A 20,964-nucleotide genomic window follows, 5' to 3' on the forward strand; every position below is an offset into this window, starting at 1 on the left:
CTTAAGTGGCGGTTTGGGTGGGGCACGAACCTCTGTACAGTGGTGCCACGTGTTCCATACCCGCTAAGTGAACGGCTCTGATATATGTAATAGACATCACAATAAGATAAACACATAAGAATATACTGGTAACGTGTGTATTATAATATATGAAAGAACAGTAAACTTATCATGCGTAAAATATTTATACGGCAATACAGAAACGTGGCATAATTATTTTACAGTGTTGCTTAAAAAAAAAATAGTCACTTTTATTGGCTGTTACCGTATTTCTGGGGTTGGTAATAATGTCACAATTATGATTATAAGATAATGTGCAGGAATATAAGCAAAAATAAGCCAGTTTCTTCGTAAAAAAAATATATACATTAAACCCTCGTGAGCGGCAACACTCACACACACGCAGTCCGACCTGGTCATCTGTGAGGGATAGAGGAATAGAATTGTTTGGGGACACCTCTTAAAAAAAACGCGCCAAGACTTTAACCTCCTGGGTGGTGTGGAAATAAAGTCAGATTTACAATATGTACATTATAACGTAAAAGAAAATAACCAAAATGTATCCTAAAATACCACAGACAAGAGAGAGAGGGGGGGGGAGGCAGACCAGGGGCAGTGTTGAGTGCAGGTGAGTGCGAGATGGAGGAAGGGAGGGAACGAAGGAGGGAGAGAGTGATTGAATGAAAACAAATCATGGCGCCACAACAACGAGGTCATCTGGCGCCATATGTAAAACAATAATATTTTTAAACAATTAGATATAATAAAAACAAAATAAAGAAATGAAAGCACAAGTTTATAAGTCACTCATAAAAGAAACAAAATTCCCAAGGGTGACGCACATCTCCCCCAGGAGGGAGAGAGAGAGAGAGAGAGAGAGAGAGAGAGAGAGAGAGAGAGAAGGCAGGCAAGGGGCAGTGTTGAGTGCATTGTCAAGCTGAGGGAAAGATGAAGGGAGGGAAGGAAGGAGGGCGAGAATGATTGAATGAAAAGGCGCCGTAACACCGAGGTCATCTGGCGTCATATGTAAAACAATAATATAATAAAAAACAATACAAAGAAATGAAAGCACAAGTTTATAAGACATAAAAGAAACAAAATTCCCTAGGGTGACGCAGATCTACCCCCAGGAGAGAGAGAGAGAGAGAGAGAGAGAGAGAGAGAGAGAGAGAGAGAGGCATCGCGAGTATGGAAAACGTGGCACCACTGTACAGAGGTTCGTGCCCCACCCAAACCGCCACTTTAGAATGGTACGACCATAGTTAATGTCATTAATGTGGGACTGGATAGAACTGACATCACGAGAGAAGAAAAATTGCCATGGAATGTCAGCAAGATAATTTCTAAATCCATCCCAGTTTGCCCTATCAAAGTGCCATTGGCTCACCCTGACAGGTTCAGTATGTGGAGGTTTGGTCGGCTAACTAATGTGGCTTTGATGAGATTGTGGTCAGAGGATCCAAGTAGTGACAGTACCTCTATCCTGTACTGATCTGGATTATTTGTCAGGAATAGATCCAAGAGATGGTCATTATGGTCAGGATTAACTTGTTATCTGGTTGCTTACTTTACTAGCTGGGTGAGATTAAAGGATTCTGCAAATAGCTCACACTGTAGACCAGCATTGTCAATCCTGGCAGAATGCAAAAACCGTTCAACATTATGTATGTTAAAATCACCCAAAATGGAAATTTCAGTGCTAAGGGCAAGGTTAAGGTTACTCAACTGTGTGGGTATGGAGTCAAATACGCTGGGGGAGCAATGGACTACACAGATATATTTAGTACCGGTATTAATTAGATAATTAAGTTTATACAGTAAGTTATCGAAATTCGTTGAAGTGAAGTTTAAGTGTCACCTGCATATTCAGATTTCATATAACAACAGGTGCCACCCTTAGTACAGAAGTTTGTGAGCATTGGAGGAGATGGTAACCAGGAAAACAAAATGGGGATATTTCGGTAGAGGGAGAGATATGTGGTTTTGTGAGAACAAGGCCAGAGGGGATATCGACTGTAGGAAAAAATGAACTGAATATATATATATATATATATATATATATATATATATATATATATATATATATATATATATATATATATATATATATATATATATATATATATATTTTCTTTCTTTCTTTTTTTTCATTGAAATTTGATGGAAATCTAACGGTATTTAAAATGGCTCAAGAACTTCTAATTGTAGCAGACTTGACATATCACACCATTAGTGTGGTGTATAGGTATCGACGATTACCAAATAGCATGGGTCAAAATTAATAATCCAGGTATTTACTTACGAATGTGGTCTCTCACGTACGTAGTTGTATGGAATGTCAGTGACAGTCTGGTCTTCACAGTCTGGTCTTCGGTGTTATGTGTGACAGGTCTGTGTGTTTGAGTCACTGTGTGAGTGAGTGTGATATTATGTCTAATATTTCATTTCACCTACATACTACAGTACACTAATATTGCATCATATGACATTTTTTAACGTCTCTTCCTTTGCTTGTTTGCAGATTGTCTGTAATGCTAAGACGGTCCCAGGATTTTCTGGTTTGCTCCATAGAAGGGATTGAAGGAAGTAAACTCCCTTCAGAGATGCAACTCTTTGGCCACTTTTTGTATCGTCATCATGTTTGTTCTCAGAGAGGAGGTTCGAACAGCAGCAACTGACATCATCCAGTGAGTTGAAGTGTTCTGGTCTAAGACCAGATCCCAACCAAGCATCAACTGGACTCGATCAAGAAGCTTGAAAAGCTATTCTTTGAATGAAAAAAACTGAAGAAACACAAGAGGCAACAAACTAACACCCAAAGATCCAATGAACCCACGTTCTCAGCCAAGATCGAGGAACTTTTTGTCATGGCACATGCAAAAGCATTGGAGCTTATCGATAATCAAGAAGGTAAAGACTTCCTCGAAACTCATTGAAATTAGGGACGGCCTGTTTCTATGGGAGGAGTTGACAAGCTGATGCTTCAGCAATGGCAGAAAAAGGATGAAAAGCAAGAATTGCAGTTGAGAGGGAAACATCGGTCACAACTTTACAAGGAAACCATGTTGGAGAGAGCAACATTGGAGAGCAACAGTGATGCTTAGGAAAGTGCATTTGAAGAAACCATCCAAAATCAACCTTGCTGGTAAAAAAGCCATGAATGAAACGCCAGTAACACAACGATTCACATGATTATCCTTCGAAAGTGTTTGTATATGTTTGTTCTGTACGTTGATTACAATGAAATAACAAGCTTTTACAGCAGATAATTATTTTTTGTTCCTCAAATGAGTGTGTGATACAGAGGGGACACTTGCCATCTCTACGGGTGCTATGTAGGACAGATTTTTGAGACCTTTGAGCCACCCCTAAATATTAATGCATTCTACACAAACTTCACACAGAAAGCTTTTTCATAAAACTGAACTCTCTGATTGGGTTAGACATAATATATTTGTAATTTTACATCTTCAGAGAGAGGAAAAATCACATGCTGCCGCGTCTGGTCAAACGTGGTTAAAATTGAGGGTGGGGGACAATCGGCATATATTCTGAGACCAAAACTGCTGAAGACCAAAGGCTATGTGTGCGGGTGCACTGTCATGGCGGACCACCCATTTCATTGTGCACCACATGTCTGGACATTTTCGCTTTACGTTGCCAGATAATACGCACTGGCAAGTTCTAAACCATAGGTTAACAGCGTCACGAGTATCATGGTCCTCCTGCGATCCTTGAGGATGATTGCAAGAACTTTGGCCACATTATCAAGAGTTGAACCGGTGGCAGGGTGACCAGAACGTGCATTGTCATCTGTTGACATGACGTTCGGCCGTTTATAAATGTTTAAGTCAATCGTAGGTTTATGTAAACCCCAGAGCAGTCATCAAATGCTTGTTCTAACTTTTTATAAGGTTCTACTGAGTACTTCCCAAGTTTCACACTAAACTTGATGCTCACCTGTTGTTCTTTCACAACCTTCATTTTGTAGTTCACAAATTTAAAAAACTAACACGAACACAACGATAAACACACACACACACACACACACACACATGAAGCAGACACATCCACCCTGCACAACACTACTTGACTAACAAACAAAGGGTGTGTGCACTGCCACATAGCATCCACACACTTACTGACAGGCGGTTTCTGCCCTGCTTAAAAATTTCCAGAGTTTTTGGGTAGCACCTCGCGCGTGTGTGTGTGTATATATATATATATATATATATATATATATATATATATATATATATATATATATATATTTATATATATATATATATATATATATATATATATATATATATATATATATATATATATATATATATATATATATATATATATATATATATATATATATATATATATATATATATATATATATATTCATCCATCACCCAATCCTACATTGCCCATGAGGAGCGTAGGAGCCCGGGGTTAGGCAGTTGGTCCCGACATTTAAGAGAGATATTTCTCTCTCTCTCTCTCTCTCTCTCTCTCTCTCTCTCTCTATATATATATATATATATATATATATATATATATATATATATACATACAATCAGTTGAGCTTTAACCTGTGTGTGTTCTTACCTAACTGTTCTTGCGTAATTGTATCTTAACAGGAATGAGTCATCTCGTACTCTCCCGTGTATTAAATCATTTTTATCATACATATCCTTAAATTTATGAATTGTTTGGCACACTATTTCATTCGGTAGTACATTTAACTGATCATTTGCCCTATAAGGGAAACTGAATTTCCTTAAATCTTTATCACCTCTCATTTTATGCATTATTTTGCAGTGTCCTCTTGCTGATGCTTCCCCATAAATTATATACTCATTTATGTCTATTTTCTATTTCCCTGAGGCACATTTATATAGCATAATCATGTCTCCTCTTTTCCTTCTCTCCTGTAGTGTTGCCAGATTCAGTTTTGCTAGTATTTCTTCGTAGCTTAGATCCATTAAGCTTGGTACCCATCTTGTAGCGGCCCTTTGAACTTTTTTAATCTCATTTGTGTGTTTCTTGAGAGGATTCAAGACTACTGATGCATGCTCCCGGGTTGGTCTGATGAATGATGTTATAATCTTCCTCAGTATGTCTTCATTTATGTATGTGAATGCTATTCTCATATCAGCAAGCAGTGTATACATGTTCTGTATCTTCTCACTGATGTGTCAGCCGGAGATAGTCTGTTATTGATAATCACTCCTAGGTTCTTCTCTCTTTCTGATGGGTGTAGGGTTTTACTTCCTAACTTATAATCCCAATCTGGTCTTTTTTCCATTTTTACCAAACTTAGCCATTTATCTCTCCATTCATTTAGTTTTAATAGTTCTTGTAGCTCTCTACGGGCGTCTATTAGTTTTGTATTTTTGCATCATCAGCAAACATAACTAGATAGCTTTCATTACCATTGTTACTATCTATGTCATGTATATACACTAAAAACATAATTGATGCCAGCACTGAGCCCTGTGGAACTTCGCTGGTCAGTTCTCTCTATGATGAGTAATTTCCCCTTAGTACTGTTCTCATTTCCCTTTTTCTTAGAAAATATTGCATCCAACGGTACAGGTTGCCTTGGATTCCTCCATGATGGTAGGCCTACAGTTTCCATAAAAGTCTTTGGTGTGGTACTCTGTCAAATGCTTTCTTGAAATGTAGAGAGATACTGTCTACCCATCCTTCTGTTCTCTGTAATGTTTCTGAAGTTCTAAAACCAAACTGCCTTTCTTTTATCATTTTATGTTCTTCTAGATGGTTTCCCAAACTTTTCCTATCAGCTTTTCTAATATCTTACAACACTGGTTAGTGATACAAGTTGGTAGTTGAGTTGATTTTGTCTATTACCTTTCTTGAATAGGGGAACAATGTTTGCTTTCTTCCAAACATCAGGTAGTTTACTTTGATCCAAGGATTCATTGAATATTATATATACTGGTCTACTTAACCCTTTTGCACATTCATGTAGCACCGGAGATTTCGTCAGGACCATTTGTTTTTCCTTTGTATAATATACTTAACTCTTGTATTTCTTTATCTGATATTTGTATATCTGGGAATATGTGTGGGCATGCTTGTTCCATATCATCTCTCATAAAAATTTTTTCTTATGTAAAAACTGATTGGAAATTTTTATTTAGTGCTTCAGTAGTATCCTTCTCTTGTGTATAGATGATCACTTCGTCCGTAATGGACTGTATTTTATCTTTAACTTTGGTTTTGCTTCAGATGTAGTTGTAAAACGGCTTTGGTTGATCACTACTTTTATTTATAATGTCTTCCTCGAACTGTCTTTGGGCTTCTCTCCTTGTCCTTGTATAATTATTTCTTGCCTGTTTATTGTTATTATATGCCCTCACACTATTGTGTCTTCTGTATCTATTCCGCAACAAGTCTCTATTTTCTTATTTTTCTTTTACATTCTGTATTAAACTATTTCCTTATTTTCTTTTTCTGCTTCTTTGAGCTGTGGGATGTAATTTTGAACTCCTATTTCATTAAGTTCGCAGAATTTTCTATATATAACATTTAAATGTCCTCCAAGCTCCTTTTCCCAATCTGTTTCTAGGAAGCACTTCTTTAAGTCATGGTAGTTCCCCTCTTTGTAGTTTAGGCTCTTTTTGTAACTTTCATTACCATTAACTATGTCATATGCAATCCTGAAGTTGTAATTTAATACTGCATGGCCGCTTTTGCCGAATGGAGGGTGATACTTTATATTGTTAATATCATTTTCTTGCCTGGTAAATATAATATCTAGTAATGATGGATCATCAAGTACTCTTTTTCTGGTGTTTTCCTTTACATGTTATGTTAGGAAAAACTCCTGCACACGGTCCAGGAGCTTTTGATCCCAAAAGCTTTCATGGCTTCTTACATCTAGAATATTCCAATTTATATCTGTATTGAAATCGTCAGTTAATATAATTCTCTCAGATTTCTCTTCTGTTGTATGTAGCAATGCTCTTAACCTGTGATTTGTACTCTCTGCCAGATCTTCATATTCGTCTCTTTACCATGTGTTTGATCTGGGTGGCATGTATAAATTTGTGACAATTAATTTCCCTTCAGATGTAATAATCTCTACTGCAATCAGTTCTACTTGTGAGGGTATATCTAGTTCCATTTCTTTGACTTAATGATTTTTCTCTGTTAATATTATAATTCCTCCTCCTTTGTGTGTGTGTGTGTGGTGTACACCCCATGTAATAATATATATGTTATTTTACGGAATCAGAAACTGAAATATCTGAGTAATGATAGAGGCTTATATTATACTGTATGCCTATTTAACCTATGCCTTAATTATAATATTCTCCAGCGACCATCTTGCCTTGTTGCAGTAACACACGAAGTAAAATAAATGAATCAAGAAATTTCATTTCACTCTGGCCAGCAGTGAAGGAAACAAATGTTGATAGAAGAAACAGGATACTGGGTATGGCAATGATGCACACCATGATGCCGGTCCAAGCAAGAGGTGACAGAGGCAGAACGAAACCCCAGGGATTCACCTCGGGTCGCCCCACAGCCCCCACCACTTTCATTACTGCTGTGCCATCTATCCAAGTGTACTGGATTACTTCAGCTCGTGCCGCAGTCAGTACGAAGGGGCCAGGGGCGAAATCAACTTCCTGTAACATGTAGAACCCAGTCAGAAATACTATATAAAAATAGTCGGTCAGACATAAACTACTACCAGGGTTACAGTATTTGTGTCAGCTTGCCCCCCTTTCCCCCTGAAAAGGGGGGGGGGTCCATTTGCTATATATTATCCGTATAAAAAAATATTTATCTGCTGAGCAAGCGATACCAAAACGATACTAAAGTTAATATTTTTGGTAATCTCTACCCGATGTAAAAAAAAAATAAAAATGTACCAACCCTTTCCATTGATAAGTTCTATTTCACTAGTCATTACCTTTCTCATTACCATGCCCACCATTCCATTCCAGGAGCCATCTGGCAACTTCACTCCAAATGTTCCCACGCTGGGTCGTACGTAAGTGTACCTGGTGAGAATGTAATATTTACAGTCAGCTAAATCTTATTCTTACACTAATAAGCAATTTTTTTTGGAAATGATTCCGATTTCAAGCACAGATACTTCCCGGTTAATTATCATACTTATATGTGAACTGATTCAATTACCTGCCATGTATCCATAGATCACAGAACAATGCCAAAGTTTTTGATTATATTATATACGTGAAATCAATGTAATTATCTCTCGTACTGTTTTCATTATGAAAATATACAAAGATGTGACAGTTGACATTAAATTATTGAATGAATACTATGAGTAGAGACTGTATAATCTGAAAAGGAAATTGAAGACCTAAACATCGATTAATGTTGCATATGACTGAATGTATTTTCTGGGGTATTTCTGAGAGCCTATGCCTTTTTTTGTGCAAACAGACGGAAAGCCAAGCTCAGAGCCTGAAAAACTCTCTCTTCCATAGGGAACTAAAAAGAAAGGAAGCTAGAACTTTGGACAACTTCATTTCGAGCTGCTCATAAAATTTTAGACTAACTTACACACACACACACACACACACGGGTATATATATATATATATATATATATATATATATATATATATATATATATATATATATATATATATATATATATATATATATATTGTTACGGAACAGAGAAGATAACGTACACTTTAAGTGAGAATGCTAAAAATCACTACTGTCCCGTAAAGTTCCAGGTTCAAAACAAAAGAGTTAGGTAAAATTACAAGTTAAAGTTTAATGCACAAACTAACAACAAAACATTCAGAACTCATAAGGATAATGTAATGGCAAATAAACAGGTTAAATATATGGTTAACTGCAATAGCCTCTATTAACACGAAATTAGCAAGAGTAAATTTATCTAAGTCAGCCCTGATGAAATGAGATACCAGATAATACTCAGTGAATGCCAGATAAATAATTACAGATACAAACTATTATCAAAAATGACTGACATAAAGAACCCCACACGAATCACAAAAACTTCACTAGGCCTACAAATTAAACTTATGCTATACAGTACAAGAAAAAATGCAATAACAGTTATACTCAAATTACACACAGCTGCTAGATGTTTGGAGATTTCTTGAGCACTCACAATAATAATATCTGTACAGGGGAGGACAGAGATGTGAACAAAATGAGGAGCAGATCTAAGTGGCCATGATGCAGAGACTGAGCTCATTATATAGGGGCCAGGAGAGCTTGATACAACTTGTAATGAGGACGCGCAAATGAAGCCATGGGGACAAAGAGATGACAATCCCGCAAAGTATAACAGAGATGTCGACTTACTCTACTATAACGGTAGAAGGGGGGGACTGAGGCAGAACACGCTCGTGATCAAACATGCAGCAACTGTGCGTCAAAATTACACAAAGGATGATGAAATCATAGGCTATGTAACACCTCCCCACAAAGAAAAAGAAATTTACAAAGGAAATTTCTTATTACTCTAAACAATCTGTCTAAAGTCTAGATAAGCAATCTGCAATAACATTTTCTTTCCCCTTGACATGTTGTATGTCTAATGAATACTCCTGAAGAAGTAGACTCCATCTTGCCAATCTCTGATTTTTATCTTTAAACTTACTAAGGAATTTCAGTGGGTTATGATCGGTATAAATGACTATGGGGTCAAAACCAGAACACAAATAAAATGAAAAATGCTGTAAACCCAAAATCAAGGCCAAAAGCTCTTTCTCAATAGTTGAGTAGTTCTTTTGAGGTGGAGTGAACTTCTTACTGTAATAAGATACAGGATGTTCAATACCTGATCATCCTCTTGCAGCAAAACAGCCCCAGCTCCTGTATCACTTGCATCAACAGCCATCTTAAAAGGCTTAGCAAAATTTGGAGTAGCGAGCACTGGCTGACTTAATAGAATAGCTTTAAGTTTGTTGAAAGAGGATTCACAGTTATCGGTCCAGACAAATTCAACTCCCTTTTTCAGTAGGTCTGTAAGTGGTGATACAAGAATAGAAAAGTTAAGAACAAATCTCCTGTAATAACCTACCATTCCCAAAAATCTTTGTAGCTCTTTCCTACTTTTAGGTCTGGGAAGATCACTTATAACCTGAACCTTAGCTCCTGGTGGTGCAACATGTCCATCACCAATTACATACCCAAGGTACTGAACTTTAGCTTGACCAAACTCACACTTTAATAAATTAGCTACAAGATTAGCATGAACTAAACGGTCAAGAAATTTACTGACATGGCATAGGTGATCTTTCCAGTTGTCACTGAAGATTAATACATCATCAATATAAACAACACACCCTGCCAAACCGTCTGTTACAACATTCATGAGCTTCTGAAATGTGGCTGGTGCATTTTTCATACGATATGGCATTACCGAACATGCAAAAGCCTTTCCTAGTGTTACAAAACATGAGATCTCCCTAGCACGTTAAGTCATAGGTACTTGCCAGTATCCCTTTAACAAATCAAACTTACTTATGTACCTAGCCTTTCCGATCTTGTCTATGCAATCTTCCACACGAGGGAGAGGGTAAGTGTCTGTTTTGGTTATCTGATTAACACGTCTGTAGTCGATGCAAAGCCTCTGTGACCCACCTGGCTTAGGGACTAGAGTGACAGGAGAACTCCACTCGCTCTGACAGGGCTCAATCATCTTGTGGTCCAACAGGTAGCCAAGCTCCTTCTGGATGAGAGGAACTTTCACTGGGTTCACACGGTAAGGAGGCAATTTAATTGGCTTTGCGTCTCCAACATCGACATCATGCATCAACACAGTGGTTCTTCCTGGAGTAGCACAGAACACTTGCGGGTACTCCTGCAGTAATGCCGAAAACTCCTGCCTTTCCTTGGGAGGTAGATGAGAAAGCTTAGTCTGGAGATCATTCATGATATCAGGATTCTTCCCCAAACTATCACTCAGGCACATACTGCATGGGAGAGCTTCACTTGCAGACTCGGGTGGAACAGCTACAGTGCAGACTGGATTATTTTCGTCCCGCCTGTGATATAATTTTAGCATGTTGATGTGACAAAGTTGCTTGCTCTTTCTACGATCTGGTGTGGCGATGACATAGTTGACATCACTGAGTTTCTTCTCCACGAAATAAGGGCCACTAAACTTGGCTTGAAGAGGTTGCCCATGAACTGGTAGCAGAATCAAAACCTGATCTCCTGGCTGAAAGTGGCGTAACCTGGCCTTCTTATCATACCAAGTCTTCATCCTCTCCTGAGCAGCTCCTAAATTCTCTCGCCAGCTGTAAAGCAGTGGACAGCCGTTCTTTGAAATTCATCACATACTCCAGCAGGTTGACGTCATCTTCCTCCGACAGCCAGCATTCCTTGAGTAGCTTAAGGGGTCCTCTTACTTCATGGCCAAACAGTAGTTCAAAAGGTGAGAAGCCCAGTGATTCATTTGGAGATTCTCTTGCGGCAAACACAACGAATGGAAGACCTTTATCCCAGTCTTTCTGATGTTCCAAACAGTATTTCTTGAGCATCGATTTGAGTGTTTGATGATATCTCTCCAACGCTCCTTGGGTCTGGGGATGGTAAGCTGAAGACGTGATCTGGGTGATGCCCAACTCTTTCAGAGACTGCTTGAAAACGTTTCACATGAAATTGCTTCCCCGGTCTGACTGTACCTCCTTAGGCAGACCAAACTTTGTGAAGAACCCTAGCATTTCCTTAACCACGTTCTTTGCTGAGATGTTTCTAAGTGGAATGGCTTCAGGATAACGAGTAGCCATATCAATCATGGTCAACACATAGAAAATCCTGAAGAAGTCTTAGGAAGAGGGCCCACAATATCCACCAACACACGGGTGAAAGGCGCCTCAAAAGGAGGAATGGGAACTAGAGGTGCAACCTTTTCGGTCTGATTACACTTCCCCACAACTTGACAGGTGTGACAAGACTTACAATACCAGGAAACATCCCTGAAGATACCTGGCCAGTAGAAGTGTTTCAAAATGCGTGCCACAGTCTTCCTCACTCCAAGGTGTCCTGCCAAACTGGAATCATGAGCCACTCTAATGATATCCTGCCTACAAACACGAGGGATGACAACTTGATGTACAACCTCCCATTCACAGTCGGCTGATGCTGTTGGGGGTCTCCACTTCCTCATAAGTACTCCTGACTTTACATAATAACAAGTAGAAGCACCGGCTGACTCTTCTTCACTGTAAGCAGAGTTAGCTAGACCTTTCAACTCAGGGTCAGCAACCTGCAACTCAACCAACTCTTGACGAGACAAATTATCAACACTACGGGGTACTGCCTCATCTGGTGAGTGGTCCAAATTAGCAAGAAAAGTGTCAGCTAGGATAACATCATCATCATCATTATCCTCTAAATCACCAGTAACTTTAGACTTAGCCCTAGTGACAGCACATGCAGGGAACACATCAGGGACATCACAATCCCGGGACACAGCCACTGGCTCACTAGACAACTGAGGAGCTGGACACACTTGACTTCCACCAATATCATTTCCAAGTAAGAATGTTACACCTGACATTGGGAGTGTCTCAACCAACCCAACCATAACAGAACCATTAACAAAACCAGACTCTAAATTCACTCTGCACAGAGGAACAGAGAAGTAATTATTCCCTACACCTTGTAAGATTACAGTTTCATCAGAGGAATTAAAATTAGAGCCTAGAACACTGGTCAGCATAAGGGATTGGCAAGCACCTGTATCACGATATATTTGAACTGATTTCCTGTCATTACTGTCCAGAGGACTGACAAAACCATCAGACAGGAAATTAGCACATGAACTCTTGAGAGTGTCACCCACGTTACTGCTCAAAGAGGAGCTCCATCATGAGAATTTAAGTTACCCCTCAAAGCAGGTTCAGTTAACTCAGTTAAAGCATTCTGGGAACTCTCAAGAGTGGACACTAGACCAATTGACTGAATATTTAAAGACTCCTTTTTGTTCACATCACGCTGTCTCCTGAAACATCTCTCCGTAGTATGACCAAGCTTACTACAATAAGTACATTTACTTTTCTGAAATCTAGAGGTGAAGCTGGTATTTACTTCCTGAGAAACATCATCCTTATTCTCTTTCCTGTTACCTGTACTCTGAGTAGAGGCAACGTACTTACTCTCAGCTTTCCCTTTTCTTTAGAATATCTCTTGTGAGTGAGAACATATTCATCAGCTAAAACTGCAGCATCAGACAAATTATCTATTCTTTTCTCATCGAGATATAGGCTTACATCTTTATAAATACACCTCTTGAAATCCTCCAGCAAAATCATCTGCTTAAATTTACCAAAATCAGAATTCACATTCTTAGAATTTAACCACTGCTCTAACAGATCTTCTTTGATTTTTGCATACTCAACATGGGATTGCTTATCTTGCTTGTAAGTTGTCCTAAATTTTACTCTATAGGCTTCAGGAACAAGCTCATAGGCCTTAAGAATCAAGCTCTTAACTACATCATAATTATCAGACTGATCCTGAGGCAAAGATGCATAAGTCACTTGAGCTTTACCGGTGAGAACAGTTTGAAGGAGTACTGGCCAATACTCCTTAGGCCAATTAAAACCTGTAGCTACCCTCTCAAACAACTGAAAATACTTTGTTAAATCAGATTCATTAAAAGGAGGGACAAGTTTAACATTTTTAGCCACATCAAAATCATCAGAGCTAGATGATCCAGTTCCACCTTGTTTCATGCGATACTCATGGTCTGCCTGAATCCTGGCAAGTTCAACTTGTGCCTGAGCCTGTATCTGTGCCTCCTGAATCCGAACCTGAGATTCCGCCTCCTTAGCCTGAGACTCAGCCTCCTTAGCACGTGCTTGAAATTCAGCTTCCTTCACACGAGCCTCCTGTAGGGCTAGCTGTAACTTAGCTAATTCAATCTGCGTTTGCTCATTTGGAGGAGTTACATTAAACAAGCTTTTATTAATCATGCCAACAATTTGATCTTTAGAATGATGAGAGTGAACTGCAATTCCCAATTGTTGAGCAACAAGCTTAAGTTCATTCTTTGTTCTATATCACACACTGTTTGCACATTTGACAAAAAATCTTTGGCTTCATCAAGTGTAGTAATAGTAGACATCATGAATAAGTAACAGTCACAAAATATCAAGCAATATCCTTATGATAATATCCTGAATATCCTGATATGAGGTCGCCAAATTTATGTTACGGAACAGAGAAAGATAACGTACACTTTAAGTGAGAATGCTAAAAATCACTACTGTCCCGTAAAGTTCCAGGTTCAAAACAAAAGAGTTAGGTAAAATTACAAGTTAAAGTTTAATGCACAAACTAACAACAAAACATTCAGAACTCATAAGGATAATGTAATGGCAAATAAACAGGTTAAATATATGGTTAACTGCAATAGCCTCTATTAACACGAAATTAGCAAGAGTAAATTTATCTAAGTCAGCCCTGATGAAATGAGATACCAGATAATACTCAGTGAATGCCAGATAAATAATTACAGATACAAACTATTATCAAAAATGACTGACATAAAGAACCCCACACGAATCACAAAAACTACTAGGCCTACAAATTAAACTTATGCTATACAGTACAAGAAAAAATGCAATAACAGTTATACTCAAATTACACACAGCTGCTAGATGTTTGGAGATTTCTTGAGCACTCACAATAATAATATCTGTACAGGGGAGGACAGAGATGTGAACAAAATGAGGAGCAGATCTAAGTGGCCATGATGCAGAGACTGAGCTCATTATATAGGGGCCAGGAGAGCTTGATACAACTTGTAATGAGGACAGCACAAATGAAGCCATGGGGACAAAGAGATGACAATCCCGCAAAGTATAACAGAGATGTCGACTTACTCTACTATAACGGTAGAAGGGGGGACTGAGGCAGAACACGCTCGTGATCAAACATGCAGCAACTGTGCGTCAAAATTACACAAAGGATGATGAAATCATAGGCTATGTAACAATATATATATATATATATATATATATATATATATATATATATATATATATATATATTAGGGTGGTCCATTTTTTTTTTCTCTTCAAATTTTCGCCACAAGGTTGTTTTCATGTTTTACAGTCTGTATGGCCTTTCTGCAAAATTTTGTACTATTCTATGAAAAATTTGAGGTCGCCCAACTTGGCATTATTCCTGCATTCAACTACTTTGGTTCATCATAACACACATAACATTTATTACAACTTACAAAAAAATACATATCTAAATGTGACCATAAAGTTCTTTCATCAACTGGGCTATTTTCCACTCATCAGTGTTTTCTTGGATGCTGTGGGCAACTGCTCTCGGTTGTTAGCCACAAGTTGCAGTAGATACTGTTTCTGGTCATCATTTCGGGTCAAGGTGGTATTGTAACACTCAGAGTGATACCACTCTCCGCAACATCTTTGACATCCTTCATGTTTTGTGCACGTCTTTCAAGATCTCTGTAGTGAGCATCCCCGCACCATTCCTTTGGGTCCTTCTTGAAGGAACTGGTGTGCACTTTCTTGCCCATCAACCTTCAAGGCATCAAGAAAGGTAAATGTCCTCTTTGTGACATATGACACCAGGTCAGCTTGGATACCTGACGTGGGTTTTTCGATTCTTCTCGGACATGCACCATTTTGGGGGTGCTGGAGGTTTTGAACCATTCTTTTCTTAGTATTGCAATCAGCCCTGTCATAAAAAAAGTCTAACCCAATTAGGTGCTCTGACAGGTACCACAGGTGTCAGTTTAGAGCTCTCATAGCCTGCTGACCAATTTCATGTATGGGGTGATTGTCCAGTAGGTTCAGCAAGTCGATGTCATTGACAGGAACACTTGTACCCATTTGTGCTTCATGCCAGTACTTGATGTAAATCAAGATGACAAGCAGAGCCATGTGGGTTACTTTGCGTTCCTCACATGATGTTAGATTGAATTATTGCCGAAACAAGTATACTTTTAAAGAGTAAATGCCCTTTGCCATCCACCTGGCATAACGCATGGGACTCAGAGCTCGGACAGAGAGGTATTTATCAGTTTGCTCTGTCAAGAACAGCAAAGATAGTTCAAGGAACTCTTTGCAGTCATCACTGTGCTGGGAGGCCTGACATGCCTCTGGCAGATAGGCCAGCATCTTTCTTCTGGCATCTTGAATTCCATGAACTTCAAATAAACTGTCAGGTGGTGAGACAGGCTCTTCATGTGACATGGATGGTCATACCTTCTGGAATCACTTGAAGAGGCTTGTTCCAGGACTTCCTGCTGGACCAAAAGTTGGGGCGAATGCGGCAACAAGGACATTTTCAAGAATATGATGCTGACAGGCAATCCATACAAGCTTGTGACTCGGTGCCTCTTCAATTCTAACACGAGCTCCACTATGCATGCCAGTGTTTGATGCAGTATTGTCTTAAACCAGACCTCTTTCATGTGTGTCTACGTGTCATTGCATCATAACTTAAAGATATGCTTAAGCCTGAGCTTCACCGGTTTCTCTTTCGATCATTGGGACGCCAAACAACTGCTCTTGGCCATTGAATGTAATCAGGATTGCAAAACGCTCTACATATTTCTTATGTGCTTCAATAGCTGAAAGAAGTTTTTCATCCCAGGGAATGAGAACAGGTTCTTTTGCTGAGAATGATTCTATATTTTCCTGAGTCACTTGTTTCTACATACTTTCTTTGTATTGACGAATAGAGCTTCGAAAACATGTCACCCTGGACAGATCATGTCCTAATGCCTGTACTACAGCACCTGTTATGAAAGCTGCATTCCTGCCTGAAGCATTTGTTTGATTCAATGTTCCTATAACTTCTGACAGTTTGGAAATGTTAATGGTGTTATCCATTATAAAACGTTTTGAGTGAGGAGCATCAGTTAGAGAATGAGTGCTACCAACAGGTTTAAATTCATCTTCGTCTTCCGAAGAGGATGATGAGGACTCAGCAAAAACTACTGAGATGTTTGTTCCTTCCAGCTGGCTGTGTTTCAATTGATAGCTGTATTTTCCTGTCATGTTTTTCTCCAATCTGGATCTTCTCCGTTTCTCTCTTACAGTGGTTTCCTTATCAGTGCCAGCCATGCTACAAGAATGGACATTTTCCTGTTGCATGCATAAGAATTTCCTATTTTCCTTGTTGGCAATGGAGCTCATGGCATCATTAGCTACAGTGTCGAATAGTTCCACAGCGTCTGCTTTGAAGATATCTTGGTTCATTTTTTGTTATCACTTTTCCTGGTCCTATGCTTCTTTAGTGCGAGGTAGCGACCGAAAAACTCTGAAAGTGTCTGGACACAAGCATCGGTCCACTGAGCTGGGATTCAAGCCAGGTCCCAGATCTCCATAACTGCCTGGCAAGTCAGATTCAAATTCATTGGTATTGTTTGTGCTTGATGAATATGGTGGTATTGCACTAGCAGTGCGTCCAACCATGTAAGTAATTTATCTTGGCAGGTTTTCAGTTGGCTTCCCTAAAAGCCGCACGCCAGGATTTGTTCTAGTTTCAACCATATGACCTGAAAAAGAGATACAAGTTTGGTATTGCTTCCGGTCGGAAATCATATCAGAGTATGAAAAATCACTAAATATGGTCAAATTTATGGTTTTACTTTCGATCAAAAAACTATTTTTCAGATGATGATCGTATTCGTGATGAAGTCATTAAGAAAAACACAAGAGACTGCTACATCACCTAAAATGCTCTACTGGGAAGTAAAATGCAAGTAACATGTATACACAGGGCTCTGTTAGCCCATGATTATCACATTATGCATATTTATGAGACCTCTAAATATTATTAAATCATGCTGAAATTTCGCCCACAGCTTTGTCAGTCCATGTGGACAAAACACATGCTTGTGGAGAATGTCCGTGATCACTTAAATTTTTTGACCTAGTAAGTTGGACCACCTTAATATAAATATATATATATATATATATATATATATATATATATATTTATATATTGGAGAATCAGACATTACAAGTGCATACAATGCCCAATGAAGTCACGACTCACTCTCTTTAATGTGTGGACAGCAACTTTCCTCTTATGGGGGTGTCCTGGAAAGCTGCGGCATACCTCTTATGAGCGTGATTTGCAACAATACACCATAAAGGATTCAGAGGCATCAGCATTACACAAAATTTATAGGGTATCAGGGTAACTAGTAGCTATCCTGCCCACCCCCTATCATGAACCCAGTTGCTAAGTTGTACCAGCAACAATGACTCAAAAGCACACACTTCGTAATGCATTTCCTCGGAATATGATCGTCCCAGGAAGCGTAGTTGTGGGTCAGTTTTTTTTTTTTTTTTCTTAGAATAACATAAAATCTAATGTAAGTCAATAGGAGGTAATGGAACAGAAGTTGGGTGGTTAATAGTGGGTGTAAAAGTAGCCCCCTAAGCTGATACTGCAGCTTGCAGAGCAAGCTGTCAACCCACATGGTGACTGTGGTGCCTGGCGATAGTCTGTCTGTTGCCTGTCTCTTCTTCTCCAATATGCAATACTCTCTCTCTCTCTCTCTCTCTCTCTCTCTCTCTAAACATCTTTTCATGTTCCTGACATAAATGCAATTTCTGAAAAAATTTTCCCCAAAACAGGGCCAATAAAAAAATATGAAATAAAATAAAATAAAATCCTTGGGTAGCACTTTCCTAGTCACTGATAAACATTTCACGGAAATCAGTAAGAGTGACCATAACTGCCATTGTGCCGCACCATAGGGAATGTTTTGCAGACCCGGAGTCGCAGCCCGTGGGTTAAGTTCTGGACAAAACTCCCTGGGTCTGGGAATCTTTCACTGGAGAGTAAATCTGAGACAACAATACTATTTTTGTTTTCGTTTGTTTTCCATTACTTGCCTGCCCTCTAAACTTAATTTATAGTGTTGAAGAATTAAAAGAAAGTTGACCTTGTGAAATTATAACTAAGGTTCGTCTTCAGTATGTTTGATTAATAACAATAGTTTAAAATTAACCGATATCTGGCACGTTTCCAGTCCCTCCCAAGCGTCGCAAGCGGCTCACCGCACAAGGAATTACGTCCAGTGTGCCAGGTCTACAGAAATATCTGTATTTCTACTGATATTTTGATGTTTATCCAGAAAAACAGATTTTTAAAGCAAAATTTACAGAAATTTTGGAAATCTACAGAAAAGTTTACAGAAATCTGACAGATTTTTGAAAACAGTCAAAATACACATGAATCGTGGTTTTAATCGATCTGAGACTAAATATCAGTACACAGTCTTTGACTCGAGGTAGTGACTGATGTGAATAATGTGTAGAAGAACTGAAAAAAATAATAGAGTCGAGTGTCGTCTTTTTGAAACATGGAAAAGTAAAGAGAACTTTATTTTCAATTTTTATTATACAATACTTACAAAGGTATTAATCACCAAATATCAAATATGTATTTACTGATGGAATTTTTATTTCCCTAACTGTTTTAATGATTGAGACTCACTCACACCAAGCTGTGTTTATATTCTGAGGTATACGTTAAAATTATCACGGTTATTAGTCACAAAATACGTAATTTATGTTTACAGATTTTTTTTTTTCCGTGGATTGTGTATTGATTGAGATATAGACGTTGAAATTATAACGGGTATGTCACGAAATATTTGTTTAGATGGATTTTTTTTGGCTCCATAAATTTTGTAATGATTAAGATATTCACAGGCCAAGTGTCATATTTCATTTTGCATATTAAAATTATCTTGCGTTTATAAAGTCATGCCATTCATAATCACCATTATTTGTGTATTTTCTTGTCATGATGGTCACTTTTGGTAAAGAGAAATTTCCCTAAATCTACAGAAATTTTCTGACCGAAACTTCAGATATTTTAGGGCTGTCACCTGGCAACACTGATTACGTCAGTCACGATCACGCAATGATAGGGGTTTTATCTACTGTATCTCTCCGTCCTTCAGAGTCATGTTATTTTTTTTTTTTTTACGTGTCCGACTTTGGGCAAAGGCTTCAGGGGTCTATTTCTCGGGGGCAGTGACCTATCCCAAGGGCCAGTAGTCCTCTTACACGTCCACATGTCACCACTTCGGCGCTAACTCCAACCATCCATATTGAATACATGCTAGGGCTGTCTAATACAGGACTGGTGTATTGATATTAGCGGGGGTACTTTTACAACATGTCGGCAGGTCATCTGGTAGATGGGGAAAGTCTGCTTTTAGGATATTCAAATCCTTAAACCGTTCCCTGAGCCAGCCGGGATTCGATCCTGGGTCTATTAGGACTGCTGGCCGCCTCTCTACCGATTCAGCTCCAAACCCCCATGTTTTCCCACCAACTTACTCGTATTTAGTTCTCTTCATTGTCACCTGCTTTTGACCTCCTTTCCATCTTCTTTCATGAGACTGCCCTATAGATTGTATTACATGATGAAGTTTCATCGTCAGTAAAAATTACAACCCTTTTTACTTGGTTTAATATTGCCATATCCCCAACTTGATCACCGAGTTATACATAGATAGATAGATAGATAGATAGATTGATTGATTGATAGATAGATAGAATTTTAAGTTATGAGGCTAGTCAGAAAGAAGTGCCATGGAAATACTGTGGAGTCATAGTACTGTCTTCTGCCTCCACTGGACTACGTGAAATAAACTGCGAAAGGACGAAAATCTGGGCCAGATTAAGGTAAAAGGGAATAGCTGTTCTCTAATACTTTCTCTTTTTCACTAAATTCAGTGGATACTCCTCTGTTGCTTTTTATTGCTCCACCGGTTGCTCACGGCGCTCACATTTTTACGCTTACAACATTGTTTTCCCACCTGAATTTCATTCTGCTTAGAGATTTAAATGTGGATAAGAATATTCTTTTAGATGTTTATGTTTGTGATTTGATGACACTCGTAATTTGGACATTACCTTTGACTATATATTTTAATTTATGCGACAGTTCCTCC

At 38.6% G+C, this 20,964-nt stretch overlaps 1 protein-coding gene across 1 annotated transcript in view; it reads right to left on the reverse strand.

Annotated features, from left to right (window-relative positions):
* Nucleotides 1-20,964, reverse strand: part of LOC145397102 (glutamate receptor ionotropic, kainate 4-like) — a 52,977-nt gene that overhangs the window by 13,149 nt on the left and 18,864 nt on the right. Inside the window, exons 3-5 of the mRNA XM_080270305.1 lie at nt 7,943-8,033; nt 7,457-7,655; nt 3,676-3,813 (exon numbers count right to left, since the gene is read on the reverse strand). Of these exons, the coding sequence (XP_080126431.1) occupies nt 3,676-3,813; nt 7,457-7,655; nt 7,943-8,033 (428 nt within the window). The remainder of the gene's footprint in view (nt 1-3,675; nt 3,814-7,456; nt 7,656-7,942; nt 8,034-20,964) is intronic.

Source organism: Coenobita brevimanus, chromosome 40 (assembly GCF_032717465.1).
Source record: "Coenobita brevimanus isolate Jiangsu-jjx chromosome 40, ASM3271746v2, whole genome shotgun sequence".
Classification (NCBI taxonomy): Eukaryota; Metazoa; Arthropoda; class Malacostraca; order Decapoda; family Coenobitidae; genus Coenobita; species Coenobita brevimanus.